This window comes from Myotis yumanensis, unplaced genomic scaffold (genome assembly GCF_028538775.1).
Source record: "Myotis yumanensis isolate MYYU_CA2020_CCGP unplaced genomic scaffold, mMyoYum1.0.hap1 SCAF_16, whole genome shotgun sequence".
NCBI classification, from domain to species: domain Eukaryota; kingdom Metazoa; phylum Chordata; class Mammalia; order Chiroptera; family Vespertilionidae; genus Myotis; species Myotis yumanensis.
The window spans coordinates 19979475-19999773 of record NW_027223767.1 but is presented as its reverse complement, the minus strand read 5'-3'; the positions used below and the strand labels follow the sequence as shown (position 1 = coordinate 19999773).

The 20299-nt window shown below is 43.7% G+C and overlaps 1 protein-coding gene across 1 annotated transcript in view; it reads right to left on the bottom strand.

Moving 5' to 3' along the window:
* Nucleotides 1-222: 222 nt before the first annotated feature.
* BLMH (bleomycin hydrolase) overlaps nucleotides 223-20299 on the bottom strand; it is a 42209-nt gene continuing 22132 nt past the window's right edge. Inside the window, exons 11-12 of the mRNA XM_070395615.1 lie at nucleotides 18415-18484; nucleotides 223-1185 (exon numbers count right to left, since the gene is read on the bottom strand). Of these exons, the coding sequence (XP_070251716.1) occupies nucleotides 1034-1185; nucleotides 18415-18484 (222 nt within the window). The 3' untranslated portion in view covers nucleotides 223-1033. The remainder of the gene's footprint in view (nucleotides 1186-18414; nucleotides 18485-20299) is intronic.

Below are 20299 nucleotides of genomic sequence, written 5' to 3'. Positions count from 1 at the left end.
CTGGATCTGGGTGCGAGAATGGTTAAACACGGTGCTGGGAAGCCCTTCGCAGAACCATTGGGGATCACACAGGCCGGAAGGACCAGAACCCGAGACAAGTTGAAGCAGGAAAGCCCTGACCCATCTTGCCCCCTTTTTCACTTTGTAGAACATCAGTCACCGGGTTGCTTTCCTCTGTAGCTAAATAAAGAAACACTTCTGAGATCAAAGAAGCCAACTTACTCTGTTTAACAAAGTATTTTATTCAAAAGCTTCTCAGCACCATCTAGTTGTCAGAAAGCATGGGTTTCACCTTCTCCTGCCCACCCAGCTCCCAAGTCCAGAGGCAGAAGTTAAACCGTTTGGCTAGAGCACCTCCTAATCGCTGTAATTCAGACCATGATAAGGTTCGGGTTGTTCTCTCACTCAGCTTTCTCTAAGCCGCTACTTAACTCCGACTCAAGTAGAGCTGTGCCCCCCACGGTTCAGAACAATAGGAAGGAATCATGTTGGACTTGATCAACCTCCCACCCTGGGCTATTAGAGACATAAAATTCCCTTGAGAAAACTGAATTCGGTGACTGCCATCTGGGAGGGATGGTGATACTGTCAGGCAGCATGCAGTTCTGAGAGCTCAAATCATAGGGTAACCCTCCCCCAACTCTACTCTAGGAACAAGGAGAAATAGGTCCGTTTCTCTCCGTGCTCCTCAATTGCTCATCCTCTCCTGTCTTACTGAAGCAGACACAGAACCAAACCTTCTTGAGAGAGTTAAGACACACAATTACATCGGATTAAAATGCGAAGAGATCCTGAGCTGTTGGAGATGAGGAGAACAGATAGTGTGACCCGATCTTTCCCTTTATTTTCTTTAAGAATATTTGTTTCAACAGAAAACACACTTCCCCGCGAGGTTCCTGGAGGAGAAATCCAAGGGTCTGACTGTGTCCCGTGGGAGCGCACAGTCACCTGTGTAACTTTGGCTTCAGTTCCCGGATCTGTCCTTGGCAGCTACTCCAGGTTCCGTGGGAGGAGGAGAGAGCTGGAGGCAGTATCACTTGGCCAAAGCCCCCATGGGGTCCCAGGCGGGCAGGATCTCGGGCTCCTGCTCCAGCACAGCTAGCACCTCTTCAGGGACATGCTTCCGGTCCACCACCACTTCGTAGACATATTCGGAGAACCACTCGTCAGTCATGCACAGGTAACCTGGAGGAAGAGAAGCCTCGTGAGCCCAGAGGGCAAGGGTCAAGTAGCAGACACTGTGTGGCCACTATAGAGAAGCCTTTTCACACACGGGTGTCTGTACCTGTGTTTTGCTTTCCCAGCCATAATCTCACCGAATCTAAGCCTTATTAGCGACTCTGTGAAGCAGACAGGACAGGCATGGCTGGCTCTGTTTTTACCAATAAGAAATCTGGGACTCAGAGTCACTAAGTGACGTGTCCAGTCACACAGTTGAGGTTCAGAGCTGGGCTGGGACCTAAGGCTGCTACCAGGTTCTGTGCTGTTGCACCGTCCAAGCTGCCTCACCGAAGGTGAACGGATGCCCCCAGAGGGCAGTTGGAAATGCTTCTTGTTCATACAGCCACACCGAGGGGCTCATTTTCTAGGGTCACCAATGCCATCCCTACCCTACCCTCCTTCTCAGCATCACAGGCTGTTCTCCTTCCTTCCTCTCTGTCCCGCCACAACCATGAAGGGGTCATTCCCAAGTAGCCACTCATTTGCAGGTGATACTATAGGAATCAAGTGATAACACAGCCCGCACTTTCCTGGAGGAAACCTGTGACAAGGAGCAGGCAGAACTGGAAGACTGAGACCGCTGCTCACCCTCTCTTCCCCAGTTTACGGATCTCTCCGTGGGCAGGACTCCAGAGACACAGCTGAACTAACCTCCCAGCTGAGAGAAGGAGTGGTGTCCGCAGGGATCCATCCTGGAGACCCCCTGTTCCTCAGGAAGATTAACCTGTATCTCATGTTCCACTAGGACAGCAGATTCCCCTTCAGGAACACACTTCCAACAAAGTTAAACGGGGGGGAATGTTTCATCCAAGCGGTTGTTAACATAAAGAGGAAAATTAAAGCGAAAGACCCAGGGCCCTGCATGAGCCTCCAAATCCAAGGACTCAGGGCCTAGCGGTCACCACCGTCATCGTCATCTGACCCTGGCTGGCCTCTACTCCAGACACGAGCCAATTTTCTCTGAAAGCGTTTGAGCAGATCTAGGTCTGTGCTGTCTCAGTTCTCACTACGCAGGACGAAGAGAAAGGGAGAAGATGCAGGTATTTCTCCTAAGGTGTCCTCCGGTGCAGCAGGTCTCAAAGGTCTTGTGCCCAGGACCAAGACTGCACACTGAGAACCCAAAACGCTATGTATGTGGGTTACAACGACTGCGATTTGCCATAATAGAAATTAAACAGAAAGCTTAAAATATTAATGCATATGAAAATCAGAATTTAAGAACTATAAATACAAATAACACATTTTTAGGAAGAAATTATTATAGTCACCAAAATAAAATAAACTTTAGCTAGAAGAGCCATATTGTTTTATAATTTAACGTCTGGCTTCACAGCAGACAGCTGGACTCCTGTATCTGCCTTCTGCCTTCAGCCTGCTGTTCTGGTTGAAGCTGATGGGGAAAATCTGACCTCACACAGAGAGGAGGGAAGACCTTGCAGACCCTGGAAAGGGTCCTCGGATCGTACCCTGAGAACTGCTGCTCTAAAAGCAAGGCTGTTTTAAATCATTAAAAGCGACATGATGGCAAGTCTAATGTAAGCTAAATGGTGTGCCCGAGGACATTACTTAATTGAAGACACAGCTGCTTTCTGAGGTCATCTGTACCCAGCTCTGCTCTTGGCCTCTGACAGCTCGTCCTGATGTGGCCCCGCATGGCCATCCTCAGCAGGAGGTGCCCTAGAGGAGCTCCCGGGCCCAGGCCCAGCCGGTCAAGGGCACACACCCTGCTCCCTGGGGCCAGCCTCCGGACCCAGGGCTCCTTCCCCCAGCAGGAGGCAGGGAAGGGGGCACAGACAAACCCCGGAGCCTGTGCCACTTCTGGTTTCTGTCTTTGTTCTATATCCCAGAGTCCCTGGCGTTGCTTGTGTCAGGCAGTCAGGACCTGGCCCTTACCATCACCTAAGCTACTGCCACCGAGTTCTAGCAACCAAAGCGAGCAGGGCCAGCCTGCACCGTTTCTTACTGCATCTTAAGTAACTGCCGAGGAACTCGGTATCTGCCTTCCCAGCGAGGAGCTTCCAGTGGGCAGGAGACCAGATTACTAAGCACGGCACCACTTGAGACATGGGTCGTCCTCCCCTCGCCACAGTGCAGGCTGAATAAATCCTCAGAGTGGCACTGGGCAGGGAGGCAGGTGGAGGGCAGGGGCAGAGCCATGTAATAAAGTTCTGTGCCCTCATGACAATGCTATCACCGCACCATCAAATGAGTCTTCAGAGACTACACAGAGAAGATGGACAGCAAGTACATCTACACATCTTGTTCCAAAAGCCGATCAGATTAAGTCCTCAAAATTAAAACTCCTATCAATCGCAACCCTCCCTTTCAGGGTCCCTGCCGGGAGGACCTGCGTGATTAGTCTCTCTCTGCAGGATATGAGTTCTTTGGGGCCCACAAAAACCTCATCGTCTAGGGGGCTGCCAAGTAATTGCGGTCCGAGCAGATAATGAACTTGTGGCTGCTGTCGCTGTCGACGCTGCGTGTCTTGGGGTTGGACAGAGAAGATTAGGATCAGTATGTCTGAAAGCCAAGCGAGTGCTGTGTTAGGCAGCTTTTAAGTGGCCATTTTATCCAAGGAAAGTTGCAGCTTCTAACCTGGAAGCCCTCTGGCCATCAGAAAAAGATGTTCCCCGAGGAAAAAGGAAAAGGAAAGTCTGCTGCAGGGACCCCAAGGTTCCATGTAGGGAAACAGAAAGATAAACGGGTAAAGAAAGTCAGCTTCAGGAACTAAGGCGAAATTAAATTTTGTTTGAACTTTAATGTCTTATTTACACACACTGAGGAGTCAAATGAGAAAACAGCCCCACAAAGAAACCGGCATTGTTTCTGTATTTGTAAGAGGGCAGCATCTTCTGTAAAAGGAGAAAGTGTCTGTGAATCGGGCTCTAGAACGGTCAGGCCAAGTTCACGCAGCCACAGAATGTTCCAAGTGCGTTAGTTTCAGAGAAAGTTTAACCTGGGGATCCCTGCACCAGATTTCTCTTTTCTTTTCCTTTTTTCTAGGGGAAGGACATTTTCTAGTGGCCAGAGAGAGGGCTTACAGGCTAGAGCAGCCATGGGCAAACTACAGCCCGCGGGCCAGATCCGGCCCGTTTGAAATGAATAAAACTAAAAAAAAAAAAGACCGTGCCCTTTTATGTAATGATGTTTACTTTGAATTTATATTAGTTCACACAAACACTCCATCCATGCTTTTGTTCCGGCCCTCCGGTCCAGTTTAAGAACCCACTGTGGCCCTCGAGTCAAAAAGTTTGCCCACCCCTGGGCTAGAGGCTGCAACTTTCCTCCAATCAAAGTGGCCACGTTAGCTCAGAAAAGTTTTCTGAAATCCTACCAGAGATCTAAGACGAGATTAAGGTGACGAATATATTATCACTTATAAATTAGATACATTTTATATATTTCCTGGCTTTGTTCTATGCAGTATTTCACCCCACTAACAAACTATTTGTGGGTAATTTTGGTTGTTGCTGCTGTTTTGTAAAAGGGGTGTGAGGAAGTCGAGGCCTCTGTCCTGCTCTGATGGATCTGTCTGGCAGCGGGGACTTAAGGAAGCCGGACTCCTGGGGCCTCATTAAGTCACCGCCAATCGTACACCTGACCGTGAGAACTCCAGTCTGAAGAAAGGTTTCCAGGCGAGAAAGCAAAATCCTCACTGGCACCTATGTCACATTTAAACTTCCTAAAAGATAGTGAGAAGCCACTCGACAGGACATTCATCATTTAAAACGACATTGTGGAGACTATGGAGTAACATGGGAAAACGTTTAAAAGTGATAAAAGTAAAGAACATAAAAATAGCATATCTTCTATTATTACAACTATGTTACAAATTGAGATATATGGGGGGAGCATAAAAAATAAAATTATAATTTTATACAGGAGGGTGGGTGATTTCCTCCCCCCACTAAATGTCTGGAATGTTTTATTGCTTCTTTAGCCTTGAAAGATTACCCAAATAATTCATGCTCGTTATAAATAATTTTGGAAACATGGGAGAAGGAGAAAGAGGAGAAGGAAGAAGAGGAGCAGGAGAAAGAGGTGGATGAGAAAGAGGAGAAGACAAATGTAAAAATTTTAAAACTGCCTACAACCCCTCCATTTTGGAATAAGCCCTCTTCCAATTTTACACAGATCTTGGATAGTTTCTGCATGTAGACTCTATACATTTAATAAAAACGAGATATACGCACTCCTTTATTACAAAGTATCACATGTGCTGTTTTCCAATATTGTTCTTTTCATGTTGATAAAAAAAAGTTACTTGTATATCTATTTACATCATAATGTCTAGGTGCTGAATTTATATGGGTAATCGGAAATGTATATCAATCCCCCGCGGCTGGAACCTAGATTGCCTTTTCTTGCTTAAGAACAACACTGCTATAAACATTTTTGTAACTAAATCTTTGTTACATCCTTCATTATAATAATGGTTGCAAACATTTTTCCAGTTATGTCATTTGCCTTCTAATTTAGCTTTTCATATCTTCGAATCTACTAAACCTTTTTACTTTTATTAAGTCAAACTTATCAATCTTTTCCTTTATGGTTTTCCAAATTTGGTATTATATAAACATTTTTCTGCTATGATAATGAGAAAATAAGAGAAAAAAGTAGGCTGAGCGGTAAGAAAACATCAGAAACACAGTCTCAATGAAAAACTCATCATTCACTAAGGCCTCGACACAGGCTAGCCCCCAATTATGAACATACACAATTTTAACAGATAACTAAGTAGTGACAATTTATCAACCACTTGTTAGGTACCCGCTGCATAAATCATGCCCTGATACCTTACATTTATAGAGAGCAGCGATTTTCAACCAATGTGCCACAAGAATTTTTAGAACATGAAATATCTGGCAACTACTAAACAGTCAACCAGTGTGCCACAGCACACGTATGTTTGAAAAGTTCTTGTGGTATATATACACCAGTTGAAAATCGCTGACAGAGTATGTTGTAAATGTGTAAAATGACACGATCCCTATGAATGGCATTTTGTAATACCGAGAAAAATTTCAAATGCACCTATTTACCCTTTACATTAAGTAATGCCATTTCTGGGACTTTATCCTACAGACACACGGTACTTGCATGCACACAATATAAAACATGCATTCTGTATTTACTTACCCACAACGACAATACTTATTTAGCTTTTACTATGTGTCAGGCACTATTCTCAGCATTGTATATATATATAAATTCACTGCAAGACTGTTTGTATCAGCAAAAGTCTGGAAACACCCAAGTTCTGTTAGTGCAGGAACCGGTTAAATAAACTATGGTACATCCAGACAATGGAAGGCGATGAAGCTGCAGTGGCGTGGAAACGTACTGATAAGAAACTCCAAGACATGCCGGGTAAGTGAAGTGGAAGCAAGATGCAAAGCCGGGCATGAGGAATGCTACCTTTGTTGCACTAACACGCTGGAAAATGTAAGAGAAACGAACAGAAATGGTAGCCTGAGAGAAGAGAAGGAAACAAGACTCCTCTTTACATATGTTTTTGTATTTTGATTTTGGAATTTTATTAAATGTAAATATTAATTGTACTATTTATTAAATGCATTTTATTTTTTATTAAATGTATTATACTTTAGAAAGCAAAACACACACACACACACACACACACACACACCTGTAGAGAGCTGACACTTCACAATACAATTTCATATCCACTATCCTTGTTTTGATTTTAATCCTCACAACAACATAATAAGGCAGGCAGAGCTGTGTAAAGTCACGCAGCCAGTAAGTAAAGCCCACACTCAAATCCAGGTCTTAACTCAAATTCAGTCTTTTTCATGGGGCTCGGCTTCCTCCAACAGAACACTCAACAGCAAAGAGGCAGACAGCTATGGCTCTGGCAACAGATAACAGCATGTAATCAGCTTAGGCACCTAGCTGTTCCAAACCAGTTTCATCTGCTCACACCACCACCCCATCCCCCCATATCAATGGCCATGTGCCTAGTTTTCATAGGGTCTGCTTAAGAGGTCTTTTGTCTCTTTAAATCAGATGCCAAGTGCATGTATTCAGAAGAATGGAGAACAGCAAGGGCTGGATGCTAACTGCCCCCCCCCCCCCCCCAAACAAACAAACAAACAACCCACAACCAGAGGAAGGGAACCAAAATCACCACTTCTGAGACAGACATTTGGACAGTGATCTGAGAAGGGGTTCCTTTTTCCTCCAGAGTAAACACAAAAGTACGTGGTGAGGGCACAACTCCTGCTCTTGCACCTTTTGCTGATAGCATCCTTAGAGCTGGATACGAACTGTGGCCTCTTTCAGAAATAAGTTAGAGAAGATACTGTCTCCCTGGTAAGTCTACTAGGAGACAGGCAGGGTGGAAAGTGTGGTAGGGGAAGAGAGATGCTGTGATTTGTGGGTTGTGTTTCTTTAAACCATCAAACCACAACGAAGTTCAGCAGGAGAAGTTGCACGTCCTGCTGCGAGTCCAGAAGCCTGTCCCCCTCGGCTCAGGAGGGGAGGCGACACCCCAGTCTGAATTCCCCTCCCTGGGCAAGTCTGAGCACACGATTCTGCCAGGATCTTGCTGCGGGACAGGAGAGGGAAATTCAGGTGTCATCCAAGGTTCTGTTTTCCCGCAGAAATTCAATGACTTCTCTCTGACCCCAAACCATCACTCCTCCTATCTGTTTCAGGCAAAGCCTCATTCTGATCATTCCTCCAGAGCCCCACGGATGGCAGGCCATGTTCTTTCTTGGCCTTACACCTCAGACCTGCCCGAAGAATGCTGCACATGCCAGGAGCGACCCTTCCCGGCTACCGTTTTACTTCCTTTCCAAAAAGCCACAACCCTAACCTCTTTCCTAAAACTCCGCTCACCCCTGAAGAATTGCCAAGGAGCCTCACATTTCTCATCGCCATCTCCCATGCAGTTTATCCCCTATCATATTTTATGCTTATTCTTGTGTTTACGGTTTACACATTTGTTCTAATACATGACTAACACCTTATGCAGCAAGATTTACAGCCACAATCGTCCCAGTTTCAATCCCCTTCACCCCCCAGCATTTGAAGGGATTGAGGACTGAAGAGGCATCACAGGACTGCTGGGCTACCACCATCCTCCACCCGCCCCCCCCCCCCCCCCCAACGTCTCCAAAAACTCTTAAAACCCAACCCCAAAGCCTTTTCCTTGACTCATTCTCTGACTGCTCTGCTGTAGTGCTATTTACCACCAGGTTCTCCCTGACGTCATCCAGTCCCCTGGCTTCTCTGACTCCTCCCCTGTTCCAATAACCGCAGCTTTCATGTCTTCCTACTGTCTCCCCACCTGGGGAGCCCTCCCTGGTTCTTCCTCTTCCTGTCATCTGCCTTCTTGGAGAAATCATCTCTTCTTTTGCTTTTCTCGGGCTACTTATCCTGTATCTCACAGCCTGAGGAGCACGCCAGGCATGTCGCTGTGCACTTCCCAGGCCCCTCACATTCTCTGCCTGTGTCCCAGGTGAGCATCAGTTCCTCTGAGGGTCAGAGACACTCATTTCACCACGGACGGTGCACGGTTCCCCGCATCCCGTCAACAAATGGGAGGCGATGCTATTGCTAATGGTTCCCCCTCAGCACTAGGCGCACTCACCTCCTCTGCTTCTCACATGAAACGAAGCCCACATGACGAGTCATCCACCAGTAAACTGTGCTGTAGCTGCACCAGGAGAGCTAAAGCTAGAACCAGGGGTACCAGCCCTCCTCTCAAAGGGAAAGGTTAAGGAGCCTTATGTTCTACAGACAACATTAACAGTCACAATGAGAGCTAATGTTGTGAGCACTCGTATCTGCCCGGCACAGTTCTCACAATGGAGATAGGTACGATTATCATCCCCATTTATAAAAATTTTATTTTTGTTAATCCTCACCTGAGGATATTTTTCCATTGATTTTTTTCGAGAGTGGAAGGGAGGGGAGGAGAGAGAGAGAAACATCAATGTGAGGGAGACACATTGATTGGTTGCCTTCCACACACCCCCTGACCAGGGCCAGGGATCAAGCCTGTAACCAAGCCTTGACCGGAATCAGTCCGAGGGCTGATGCTCTGTTCACTGAGCCACACTGACGAGGGCTCTTACCCCCGTTTCATAGCCAAGGAAACTAAGGCTTAGTCAGGTTCAATGCCATGACCAAGGCTATACGGACAAAAGGTAGAATTGCCAGGATGCGTATCAATGTAGTCGGTTCCAGGTTCTATGCTTTAAAGTCCCCATCCTTCTTAAACGAATGCAAACACAGCTTGGAGACAATCTGGTGAAAATAATAGATCCTCTCTACAAGAAAGAGCAACACACGCATACAAATCTATGTTAAGTGGGAGGGGATTTCTCCCTGAAACTGCCGCCTGGTCTCAGGTCTCTTCCCACAGTTGCCTCGTCTCCTAGTCAGTAGCCCTCTCCTCGTCACGCAGTTTGATAAGAAGGCAGGAGCCAGTCTGAGAGCACATGCTTCCTGTTCCACGCAAATGCACCATCCTTAGCCCAGCCATGCAGGCTCCTCAGTGAATAAAAATGGAGGATGAGCAGTCCCTCTGCAGGAGCTCAGATACCCACACTGGATGGCAGCATCACGTGTCCCAGGCCTGGAGACAGGAAAACCCTGAGGTGACACAACAAATTTGTGTCCTGCCCTTTTCCAGGAAACCAGAAGCCTCTGCTTTTAGCTCATGTAATTTTCTCGTTTCAGCAAATTCAGCTCAATATTGTCTGTAAGTTACTATATTTGTGCTAGAAATCCAAAACTGAATCGCAAACAGATCTGCAAATAATCAGTTATCTCTTACAGGCAATGGACATTTTTAGGGAACCTGCCTCTGTGAAATTAAGAAATCTGAATCCCAATTCTCTGACACTGTGCAACTGAGTAAGTCAAAACTTCTCTATAAGTTTCCAGATTTTTCCCCCCACATAAAACACAGGTATAAACACTCTTGTATGTGGGGCGCGGCTACAGTGTTTTGGCCAGGTTCAAGCCTCGGACTAATGAAAGGACAGGGTCCTCTCATTGCCCCGTGCAAGTCCCAGCTGGAGGGCAGGGCCCTCCCAGCACAATTATAGCCAACAGCTATAGTTGTAAGCTGGAACCTATGGTCCAAACACGTGGCCCCACGTGCCTTGTGCTAGAGTTCGGGTGCATGTAGTTGAGTAGGGTTGGAACTCACGAGAATGCTGTAAACAACTTGATCACGTCCCTACTTTGCCTCATAGCATCTGCTATAAAATAAAGACATGGCTTGTGGGTGCGGGCGCTGTCTCCTCATCAGGGAGCAGCGTCCCAGCTTTCATTCTCTTGTCTGTCTTTTCTCAATACTTTCACCTCCCCACTCAGGATCACCTTTGGGCATAACTAGTGGTGCCCGACCAGGGACTGAGTTGTGCGACCAGGGACTGAGTTTGGCCGTAACAAGTGGCGCCCGAGCAGGCCCCTTTGGCCGTAGCAAGTGGCGTCCAAACAGGCGTGAGTTCGGGGGAATTAAAAAGTGGTCAGGTGGAAGGAGGCTCCAAGGCGTGCACAGAGAGTAAGCTTAAAAAACAAAAGTAAGAAAATAAGAAGTTAAGCTTAAAAAGCAAAAGTAAGAAGGCCAAAAACTAAAAATAAGGTAGGGAGCCGAAGTGTGGTAAAATTAGCTCAGTATAAAACATGGGAATATGCTTAATTGAAGCATTTTTAAAATAAGCATTTTTAAATTTCTAAGGTAGAAATAAGTGGAAACAACTTAGAGATTGCTATATAGCTGAAGGCCTAGAGAAAATTCCTGATTCTATCTTCAGTTTGCGGTAAGCTAACAACTGAGGCCCAGCAAATAGCAGAAAAGAAAGGGGTGGAAGCTACTCCTTCAGCCATGTTTATGGCTATGTTAGCATAGAGACATAAATGCGGTAGAAATGTAGAAATAAGCGGTAGAAAATAAGTAGAAATAATCTTTAGATAGAGAAATAAGTGGGGGTTGCAACCCAGGAAAGGTTTGGGCAAGGGCAGCCAAGCTGATCTATAGTTCATAGTTAGAGGTAGAGAAATAAGTGGTAGAGAAATAAGCAGTAGAAATAGAAAATAAGCAATAAGAAGCAAGCAGTAGGAAGAAAATAAGAAGTAAACAGGAAGATATAAAATAAGGTAGAAATCTCCTGGGTTTTAAGCCACTATAAAGCAGAAGATGGCTGTGGTGGTTGATGTTTAAGGAAGTAATTTTTATTTCTGACCTAGATTGTAAGTTCTTGCAGCAGTTGCATTGGTTCTAGGCTTTGGTTATCTTGTTTGTGTGACCTGGGACTTTGGGTCTGTGTGAGACCCCAGACTCGGAGTTGGAGGTCTCCAGCTCTGCAGGACCGAGGGTTGCTCATTTCCATGCAGCAGCGGATGGAGAAAGAAGCTGAGAAGGGACCAGACTTCCACCGGCGTGGACAGGGCTGATGTGACTGGGACGGGTGCAGACTCAGTGTCGAGGTCAACCGTCCAGGCAGCCTGATCCAGGGAACTAGTTTTGCATCAACGACATCTTTGCATCGGCGGCATCTTACTACGCTAGTGACCGAGGTATCAACATGGAGTCAGCTGAAGAAGATGGCAACTGAGGCCAAGCAGATGTTAGAAAAGCAAGTGGAAGCTATGCTAGCGTTGGTGAACTGTCAGTTTTCTGTAAAATCTTGTGGAGCTAAATCTAAGGACTTTGAGTAAGATATCCTGAAAACGTTAACATGTTTGTAGTTTGGTTTTGCATGGGTATGGCTTTGTTATTAGCCAGAGTTTTGTTCTCTTGTTAACATTGCTGTGTTTATGCTTTTGTTAATAGCCAGAAGTCTGTTTTGATGATGCTGAATAATTTGTTTAGAGTTTTTTGGATAATATAAATAGGCATGTTTAAAAACAAAAGTAAAGGGGGATGTGTGGGGTGTGGCTACAGTGTTTTGGCCAGGTTCAAGCCTCGGACTAATGAAAGGACAGGGTCCTCTCATTGCCACATGCAAGTCCCAGCTGGAGGGCAGGGCCCTCCCAGCACAATTATAGCCAACAGCTATAGTGTAAGCTTGAACCTATGGTCCAAACACGTGGCCCCACGTGCCTTGTGCTAGAGTTCAGGTGCATGTAGTTGAGTAGGGTTGGAACTCACGAGAATGCTGTAAACATCTTGACCACGCCCCTACTTTGCCTCGTGGCATCTGCTATAAAATAAAGACACAGCTTGTGGGCGCGGGCGCTGTCTCCTCATCAGGGAGCAGCGTCCCACCGAGACCCAGCTTTCATTCTCTTGTCTGTCTTTTCTCAATCCTTTCACCCCCCCACTCAGGATCACCTTTGGCCGTAACACTTGTACATATCCCGAGTTATTCTACGTTGAAGTCATGAGGAAAAATAAATACAATAGCAAACTTTGAATTCTTATCAAGCAAGATGCTATGAACTACGTGTCCTGAGGATCTCTGACAGAAATATGGAATAGTCATCAAATAGAGTTGTATAACAGTGTACAGTTTGAAAACTGCTTTCACACATCATTTCGTTTGATGGATACAGACAAGCTGTAGGACTTCAAAAGGAAGCAGTAAGTATACATGTTACTGACAGAGAATGTGAAATATAAGGAGTTAAATTACTGTGGAGCATTTGCAACCCAGAAAGTGGTAACTGTCTCCTGGTTCCATAGTGAAATGTTACATGAAGCCTATGGTGAGTTTTGTACCTCGCTGTGGCCGTATCTCCAAAATCACCTGGGTAATTTGGCTGGAGAGGCAATTAAAGGCCATACTACTGGTTTTCAGGAAGCAGAAGTCTAGATATAACCTGAATCACACATACACACTTCTTTCCAGATTAGCCTCTAATATTCCAAAGTCTCTGTAGCTGAAATCGTTCTGAGACTCCCCTGTAGGAGGAAGTCTGGAAATTTTACTAAAATGAAATCAGAAACAGAGAGGCTTATTTATAAGGAAATATGAAGAATGCAGGTTAAAATCAGTATCAGATGTTCATGTATCTGAAAGGCACAAAAACAATTTGAAAAATGGAACATCAATCTTGGTTCAAAATTAAAACCAGGAGAGACAGACTTTTAGAAAATATAAAGATTTCTTACAGTGATCATTGAAACAGAAAATAACACTCCCCTGACCCTCACTTAAAAACTGTTATTTAGCCCAGCGGGGGGGCTCAGTGGTTGAGCATCAACCATGAACGAGGAGATCATGATTTGATTCCCAGTCAGGGCACACGCCAGGGTTGCAGGCTCATTCCTTGGTAGGGGTTGTGCAGGAGGCAGTCGATCAATGCTTCTCTCTCATCACTGATGTTTCTATCTCTCTCTCCCTCTCTGAAATCAATACAAACACATTTTAAAAAGAAAGTTGTTATCTAGCATATTAAGAAACTAGGCTAAACAAGCATTAAGAACTGTGCTGTAATTCCACACTCACAGCTCTGCTGTTCCAGACTTCAGGGCTGGAACGCCATCGCATGACTATGTAAACCATCATAAAGAAACTCCATCTAAGACTGGTTCATTAGGGAGACCATCTAGGAATTTATAAACTACAGAAAACACTGTTATACGCATGGTAGAATGTTGATAACTACTGAAACTGGGTGATGGGCCCATGGGTGGGGGTGGTGTTCTTAATACTATTTTGTTTACTTCATATATGCTTGAAATTGCCCATGATAAAAAATTTAGAAAAAAATATTATAAAGCAGCATTTGCAAAATAATTCTGGGGAATTTAGGGTGATTACATATAGTTCCTTACTTGCCCAACTCACAATGTACTCACTTCAGACATAAACCCTCAGGAATCCCCGGCCCTCCCTCATATTTGCAGCCAAAATGGTGCTTTAAGAGCCCTTTCTCCTGACATCAGACATTTACACGATGTCTTCAGATCCTTTATACAGTTTTATGTCCCTCAGTCACTAGTTTCTGGTAAAAAAAAAAAAAAGATCATGAAGTCACCTGTTATTCCATGAGTGCACTAGATGCTACACTAGAACCGAGAAGCTGAGAGGAAGCACGGAGTGGTTAAGAAGATGGACTCTAGTATCGGAGCAGGGTGACCTCGGCTTGAAGAGTATGAAAGTTTACTCTAACAAGCCTATACATTTTTCAAAATGAAAGACAACATAACATGTTCCAAGGTCTGTTCCTTCATCCAATTTGAAAACAAGTTTCTGACATAATCCATAAACAAGTTACAAAATGCAGAGTCAAGTATTTCAAGAAGCAGGGGAGGAAAGAAAGCCATGTTGGTTGTTCAATTTGTTAGATATGCATCCAATTTTCAGTCCCAAGGAATTAGCCTTCACCAACATGAAGTAACCCAAAGGGCCCAGTAAGACAAGAATTAATTTCTCCTTTAATATCTCTCATGGTAGGAATGATTTACTTAGTGGTCTCTGGACAGGAAGGACCATGAACATGACCAAGGGGGAAAGATGAAAGCCAAGACTGGGGAGAGGGCAAGGCTGCCCAGGTATCTCTCTTCTCTTTACCGCTAGCTTGTATTGTTAACACTGCTTTTTTAGAAACCATCAATCTTTTTTTTTTTAAGTTTTTACTGGTTTCAGAGAGGAAGGGAGAGGGAGAGGGAGAGAAATATCAATAAGAGAGAATCAATGGATTGGCTTGCTCTTGCACGCCCCCTACTGGGGACCGAGCCTGCAACCCTGGCCGGTTCATGGGTGGATGCTCAACCACTGAACCACACCAGCCCTGCAGAAACCATCTATCCTAGCCGGCAGAAATCCCCAAGAGAATAGTAACAAACTATTAACAATGTTATCTATAAAAGCAAAATGCCAGCAATGCTGTTTAAGGCTGTCACGTCTCCCTAGAGAACACAAACAGAGGCTCTGCCTCAGGCGTGCTCGCCAATACCAACCAGGATGACAGACAGGAAGGCCCTGCTGGGATAAACACACATCACCAGTGTAACAACATGCTGCACACGCTCCGAAGGTCAGGCCAAGTGTGCCAACTAAATTAGATCATGTTTTCTTTCCTTCCTTCCTGTTAAGCCTTCATTACCAAGAACTATATGGGAATAATTTATTTTGGCTTTGAACGAACTATTCCCTACCCCCACTCAGTTCAATTTCTTATCTCTTGGCTCTCTACTGAAATGCTTTGCTCTGTATAATCTCAGGCATTTCGGTTATTCGAAAAACAAAGAAGTTACTTTAATCTTAACTGGACAGATGCAGATTTCACCAGGAAGGATTACAGGCAGATCATCGAGATCAAGACCTCAGCTCTTTCAGCATACGGCCTTCTGTATCCGCCAGTTCTGCTCCCATGGACTCAACCGAGCACAGATGGAAAATATTTTGGGGGGAAAAGTTATGTTGTCGCTGATATAGTTAGGCATACAATGGCTGTGTCTGTACGAAACATAGACTTTCTTTTCTTGTCATTATTCCCTAAAGGTTACAATATAACAGATATTTACAAAGCATTTACACTGTATTATGTATTAGTATATACTATCTAGAGATGATTTAAAGTATACAGGAGGGTGTGTGTAGGTTTTAGGCAAATACACCATTTTATATAAGGGACTTTCACATCGGCGGATTTTGGTATCTAAGGGGGTCCTGGAACCAATCCCCTGTGGACACAGAGGGACAACTGTAATAACAGAAAGAATTAGTCAGCAAAAACAAAAGTTGTGCTGAGTTGGAGTAGAGAAGTACAGCTGAATGGAAAAGAAAATTAGCAAAGTGGCCAGAATCCTCTTTAAGAGTAGGTATTTAGGTTCAAAGTAATAAAAACAATAACTCACACTATCCAAAACACCAAGTATTTGCCTGGCTTTACAAGTGTTTATCCTCTCTTAAATGGACCTCAATGCCATCTACAAACTCAGTGACTATTAAAGATAGAAATATGTCACAGAAGCAATCCAACTGATGCAGGCTCATCTAAACAAACCATAACTTAAGTCCTTTTCCTAGACACTGACTTCTATAACAAACCCAAGTATAGGGACCAAATCAGACCAAAATGAAATGAGCTGTGAGGTTCATCTGAAGCAGTATCTTATGTTTTGAAATGTTATAAGTAGCAAATCTTTTCCATTCAAGATAAGCTATTCCCTTGCATTCCTTTTCTTAACTATCTTCAATTTACAGATATAACTAAATTGTAAATGGTTTATTTTTAAACTTTCTGCTAGCTTTAAGATTTATACCCCTCTCCACATGATCCCAATGTGTATTTGCCTTAGAATGAAATTAATCTTATAAGAAATCACCAATTAAAAAACACGTTGCAGCCCAGGCAGGTGGCTCAGTCAGCTGGAGCATCGTCCTGCGCACCAAAAAGGTTTCGGTTCAATCCCCAGCCAGGGTGTGTGCAGGAGGCCACTGATGGATGTGATGTTTCTCTCACACATTCATGTTTTTTCATCTCTCTCTCTCAAATGAACTATATCCTCAGGTGAGGATTAAAACAGTTTTTTTCTAAGCAAAAAGTATATGCTGCACTCGAATAGGTAACAGTAATTTAACAAGCTCCACGGAATCACAGAATAACAGAAATCACAGAAGGGGGGTGTGCAACTATCTTGATGAACAGAAATGCTCTAATAACGCTTGTGCTTATCTACATATAAACACTGAGCTGCTGAGCTTCACAGCAGATCCAGGGACAGTTAGCCAAACCCACCAATGACCATTTCATGGGGAGATGAAGACTTGGGACGACAGATGGCCTTCAGGTTTTGGCCATTATATATAGGCCTGTGCTGCCCAATCGCAGAAGACTGTCAAGTTCAAACTCAGTTAATAGGCTCTTCTAAGACAGTCGTTTTCACATTTAAACACTGAAGCTCCACCTGCTCACTTCTAGACCTCCACACTCCGCCTCCCCCTCCACCTTTCACCTTTGGAAATCCTAACGCTCTGAGGGACATAGTTGGAAAAACCACTGTTCTAAACAGAGGGAGGCAACGGGCCAAGATTTGCTGCGATCTCTATTTTCTTTTTTAAAAGAAAATTTCCAAGTGTCTGGGAATCTTACTAGCTTCCCTATCACATCATCCCAGTCTTCTATCTAGTCCAGTAAGCTGTGATTAATGTGCTTTTCCTAGCCTGAATCAACTGGCTGAAAGTAAGGAATATGAAATCTGAAAAAGAGCGGCTACAAAATAGCACTAGCACACAGCACACGTGCAAACACAGGCGCACATGCATAATACTCTATAGTAGTCACCACTTTTGGTGTGAAACCGTAACAATTAAAGCATAAAAGCTCTTTAAAAGGCTTTTATTTATTATGAAAAACAGTCTTTAAAAACATGGTCCCAAAAATTTGCAAGAAAAACATACCCTAAACCAGCGGTTCTCAACCTGTGGGTCGCGACCATCGGAAAACACATATAGCATATCAGATATTTACATTATGATTCATAACAGTAGCAAAATTACAGTTATAAAATAGCAACAAAAATAATTTTATGGTTGGGGGTCACCACAACATGAGGAACTGTATTAAAGGGTCACAGCATTAGGAAGGTTGAGAACCACTGCCGGGCCTAAACTGTTAATGGTAATCTGTGGGTGGTAATATTAGAGATTTTTATATTTTTCTTTTTATTTATCTATATTTTTTTATTTTTCTACAACTCATATATTACGTGTGGGGTGTTTTTTAAGTCTAATTATTATCATTTACTTATGACTTCTGCCTGGGTTTTGTCAGAATAAAATAGTTCTAAACAGTAACCAAAACATTCTTTTCCTCTAGAAAAGAGGAAAAGACTCCTAGAGTCTCCAATAAATGCCTAAAGTTTCTTGACAATCCCGCTCTCCCACTCAGAGGCTGACTTCTAGAGAGTTAGTGCAATAGATGAAAATGCACCCAGTGCTATATAGCAAGTGTCCTGGCAAAGGGCACTCAACTTCTCATTGGCCAAGGTGATCTGGTACAAAGAGGTCTAGTAGGGTTTGGAATGAATGCCAGCACATTCTGGTCTGTGTCAACCTGGGGGATTCAGGCATGCTATTTTGGTCAAGAGGATACTGGGGGCAAACTGGTTCCTCAGATTTTTCCCGAGAAGAGTCTATCCAATGGGACCCGAGACTGAAAAATCCTCCTCATTGGGGCTGCTTTCTACCCATATCTCTTGAGATAGACAGCAGAGCAGACTCCAGGCACCCTGTGTTGGTATTACCAGCTTAAGCTCACCTTTGTGGCCATGCTCTTCACCCCATGAGTTCTCCACTCTCCATTTCATGAATACACCATCCTCATTATCCTGCAAAAGAGTGGATAGTTTGAAACCGGATGTCTCCTGCTGACGTGTCATGTTAATTTTAGCTTTTCTTCAGCCCCTCAGAAGAAACAGCCTCCTCTATACAGCCATGATACACATACATGACAGGGCCATGTCTTTTCTACGGTAACTAAAGGGATACTCCTATAGAAGTGTTTGAAGCTCTTGGGATAAAAATGCAATGAACCTAACAAAGCAATCATATTATTTTCTCCTTTACACTGTATTCTATACAGAAAACAAGCATATTAAAATGCTAGTTGGCTAAGAAATATGAAATACTAAATTACTAAAAGCAGTGAACACCATCTGAGGCCAGGACTCTTGCTTTTAATTGATTAGCGTTCTTTGCAAAGGCATTCCAATGTATTTATTTTAGAAATTATTCTAAGATCCGGTCAGTTTAAGAAAGAAACAAACAAACACATTCTCATCATTGCCTAATTTCCTATTTAAGGAAACCAAGTACTGACACTCTCCAAATGTGTGCTTTTACTGATTCAGTTACACTAATATTAAATTTAATACAATAGAGATTGAATGGCTAAGCAAAAGTAGAAAGACTGTCTTCATAAAACAAAACCCAGGCAGTATACTGTTCTCCCTCTTCTATCTTCGTTAATAAAATAAGGTCAATTTTCATCTTCTTAAAGGGACACTGATACACATCATAAAAACCTTCACTTAAAGGCTTTACTGTCGTTACAGAGAGGGACAAGAGGCTCCATTTGGGAAAAGACTTTTCTCCTTCATGCTTAGCCAGGGCATTTCACTTATGTCAAAACAACTTAAATCTTTGTAGCATGAGAAGAGAGCTGGCTCCGAATTATCTCCTAATGATTTCATCTGTCAACTCACACTTGCACACAACCACATGAGTCTCATCTACATGGGATTTGACTCTATTCTTGGCAGGTTTCTTGGATCTCTGAAATTTTCAGTCTCAGAAATAGCCAACAACCAAACCCACAAGTTCAAACATCCATATCTGTACTACCCCTGAATTTTAGCCCCAGGTACCTTTAAAACTGCATCACTAAACTATACATTCTAAGACTAACCTATTAAATGTCTGTTTTGGTTTTCTGTTCCCCCCCATTTTAGTCCATCTTTACTTTCCTTTTAAATACCACGGTCAGAATCTATATTACCTAAGGTTACTTATTATAAGTCTGAAAATGCTTCCTCTTCTTTCCTTTGCCGATGAATTCCTGCATGCCCTAGATCAAGATGTTCTCTGTCATCTACCAATATAGAATAATACCTGGACCTTCCTCACAGGGATTCTAAGAAATCAGCAATAAGAAAGAATATCCCAAAATGCAGCAACCAGCATTTATCTTTGCATTACCATTCAAATGCAGTGCAAGCTAGTTTTAGTGGTCAAAGACTCAAACTGGAGCCCTGGCCGGGCGGCTCGGTTGAAGCGCTGTCCCAAACACCATAAGTTTGGAGGTTCGATTACTGGTCAGGGCACATACCTAGGTTATGGGTTGATCTCTAGTCAGGACCCGCACGGGAGGCAACTGATCGACGTTTCTCTCTCACACCAATGTTCCTCTCTCTCTTTCTCTCTCAAAATCAAGAAAAGCATATCCTCATGTGAGGGTTAAAAAAACAAACAAAAAGAAACCTCAACCTGGAGGGAAGAGAACAATCTCATTATAAAATTCCAGGTGAGATAATATAAGTTCTGCTTTACACTATTAGCGTTAGCATATAAAGTAGCTCCCTTTCCTCGAGGAAAAAACAGCAGGTTAATAAACCATGCCAATAAAAGAGTGAAAGTTCCAGAGA